Consider the following 3133-nt stretch of genomic DNA (forward strand, 5'->3'; position numbering starts at 1 on the left):
GTGATCTTCCATAGGGAAAAGGTATGAGGTGAAGGGGAGCATTGTGTCGTCTGCTTTTTTTTTCGAAAAAAAGAGTAATAATAACGGATACACTATATAAAGAAAGTTGAATTCATGAAAAGAAGTTTGACTGGTTTTTTTCCCCCCTTCTCTCTCTCGTTGTCGTCTGCTTTTTATTTCTTTCCCCCCCCCCCCCCGTTTTTACTATGGAGCGGTTTTTCTCTCTCTCTTTTATTATGTGATGTGGAGAGTTGGTTGCTACAGCTGTTTATCAGCGCGGTCTTCCAACAGCTATCGTTGACCGTGAATTTTTGCTTCTCTTTCTCTCGCTTATTCACTCGTCACAGCCGCCGCCGCCGCTGTATTCGGATAAGTGCCTTATCATTAAACAGCATTTGATAAGGACAGTTGTGTTGTTTATAAAAGCGCGCGCGTGTGTGTGTGTGTGTGCAAGACCTCGCGGAAGCCGTATTCGTCGTTTCATTGGCTTCGTCGTTCTGAGTTATCCTATTCCGTTTCGACCGCAGCTGCAGTGAGGACTTATAAAAAGAAATATCGCGAGCTTCTACTACACGCCCCTGAAATAACCACGTGTTTTGAATTATTATTATTTTTTTTTGAGTCGGATTACAATAGCCATGTCGACTTCCGATCTAGCTGATGGATTGTCCTGCGATGAAATGTTCAACGTCGGTGAAGGACTGACCTACAACGACTTCCTGATCCTGCCGGGATACATCGACTTCGCCGCCGATGACGTGTCCCTGTCGTCGCCGCTCACCAAGAACATAACCCTACAGGCACCCCTGGTCTCGTCGCCGATGGACACCGTGACGGAATCCGAGATGGCTATAGCGATGGCCCTGCAGGGCGGCATCGGGATCATCCACCACAACTGCACCCCGGAATTCCAGGCCAACGAGGTGATGAAGGTGAAGAAGTACAAGCACGGGTTCATAAGGGACCCGGTGGTTTTCGATCCCGAGAAGACCGTGGGCGACGTGTTCAAGATGAAGAAGAGCATGGGTTTCGCCGGCGTGCCGATCACCCATAATGGTCAGATCGGTGGCAAGCTGCTCGGTATAGTGACCTCGAGGGATATCGACTTCATGGGTGAGGATATGCACAGCGTCCCGCTGTCCCAGGTGATGACCAAGAGGGAGAGTTTGGTCACGGCCGCGTCCACCGTGACGTTGAAGGAGGCCAACGAGATCTTGCAGCATAGCAAGAAGGGCAAGCTGCCGATCGTCAACGAGAACGACGAGCTCGTGGCGCTCATGGCCCGGACCGACTTGAAGAAGAGCCGGAGTTACCCGCACGCGTCCAAGGACGCGAACAAACAGCTGCTGGTGGGTGCCGCGATCGGGACGCGGGAGCACGATAAGCAGAGGCTGGATCTCCTGTTCCACGCCGGTGTCGACGTCATCGTGCTGGATTCCTCCCAGGGTAACTCTAGTTACCAGATCGCGATGGTGAAGCACATCAAGAAGACCTACCCCAAGATCCAGCTGATCGGCGGCAACGTGGTGTGCGCCACCCAGGCCAAGAACCTCATCGACGCCGGCGTCGACGGCCTGCGGGTCGGCATGGGCAGCGGGTCGATCTGCATCACCCAGGAGGTGATGGCCTGCGGTAGGGCGCAGGGCACCGCCGTCTACAAGGTCGCCCAGTACGCCAGGAAGTTCGGGGTGCCGATCACCGCGGACGGCGGGATCAAGTCCGTCGGGCACATCATCAAGGCGCTGGCACTCGGCGCTTCCACGGTGATGATGGGATCCATGGTCGCCGGGACGTCCGAATCACCGGGGGATTACTTCTACTCCGACGGCGTGAGGCTCAAGAAGTACCGAGGCATGGGATCCCTGGACGCCATGGATTCCAAGGAAGGCCAGGGGAGCCGAGACAGGTACCACACGGGCGACCAAGATAAGGTCCGGGTCGCCCAGGGAGTATCTGGGACGATCCCGGACAAAGGGTCCATCCACAGATTCGTGCCATACCTCATCAGCGGCATCAAGTACGGGTGCCAGGACATCGGCGCCCGGAGTCTGTCCATCCTCAAGGACATGACCTACAGCGGACATTTACGGTTCGAGAAGCGCACCCTGTCGGCCCAGGCCGAAGGTGGGATCCACGGACTGCATTCCTACGAGAAGAAGCTCTTCTAAATGAACTCTAATTTTTTTTTTAATGAACTTTTTGTGGACTTGTGTCAAATCTTTACATTCAAATTGAACATGTGTGATGATGAACATGTGTGCCAAAAAAAAACAAAATCAACATGTTATGCACGTGTCATTCATGTCAACATGAAAATGGTGATACATAGTATAATCGTGGAAAACAAAAACTGTATTTTAAAACTCATTTATTTTCTATCATGTTAAAAAAAAACTGCAAGTTTAGCAGTTGTCAAATTTTTTTTTTTTTTGCAATCCTTCGAGAGCCTTTTTCTCGCTTTTGGAAAATTTTAACAATTTTTTTTTCTTTTTAATTTCACGACAAATAATTTGATTTGTCCAATTATGACATTCCCTTCCCCCTTCTAAATGCATGTTATCATTGAGATAATGTCATTTTTTTCCATGTTGTTGAACCCTTTTTTTTTTTTTTTTGATAGTGAAAAAAATAAATTTTTTCAGTGTAAAAAAAATTTAGTGATGACATTGTTGAAATTTCATGTGAGGAATGGATTTAGAATTTACGCAATGTGTTTATTGTAGTTTTACCCTGCGGTGTCGTTTTAACGAGCCCGGAGGGAGAGGGAGGGCCCCAGGAGTCATTCTCACGAAATTGGACAAAAAATGCCAACCAAAAATATTCTTGGTGACACTTCTTTACCTGCTAAGGGGCCATTCAAGTATTACGTAAGCAGATTTTTAGCCATTTTTGACCCCCCTCCCCCCCTTGTCAGCAAAATTTTTTCAGCAGCTTAGAATATTTCATATCTTCAAAAAGGGATGGTTGATGACGTAAGCAACCTTCATATCCCCCCTCGATGCTGACGTAATACTTGAATGACCCCTAACAAATAAAATGCATTAAGGGCCGTATTCATCGACATGGTTTAAACCATAGTTTCCCAACCTTTTTTTTTTTTTGTCTCATCGCCCCCTTTAGAAATTTTTATCTC

At 48.3% G+C, this 3133-nt stretch overlaps 1 protein-coding gene across 1 annotated transcript; it reads left to right on the plus strand.

Moving 5' to 3' along the window:
- The first annotated feature begins 237 nt into the window (after nt 1–237).
- On the plus strand, nt 238–2431 carry ras (Inosine-5'-monophosphate dehydrogenase ras). Its single transcript, XM_089234159.1, has one exon. The coding sequence runs from the start codon at nt 639–641 to the stop codon at nt 2166–2168; it is 1530 nt and encodes a 509-aa protein (XP_089090285.1). The 5' UTR covers nt 238–638; the 3' UTR covers nt 2169–2431.
- The last annotated feature ends 702 nt before the right edge of the window (nt 2432–3133 follow it).

The sequence above is a fragment of the Pholcus phalangioides genome, unplaced genomic scaffold (genome assembly GCF_987345545.1).
Source record: "Pholcus phalangioides strain wild (caught in Gottingen) unplaced genomic scaffold, Ppha-v1.0 ptg000008l_1, whole genome shotgun sequence".
In the NCBI taxonomy this organism is placed as follows: domain Eukaryota; kingdom Metazoa; phylum Arthropoda; class Arachnida; order Araneae; family Pholcidae; genus Pholcus; species Pholcus phalangioides.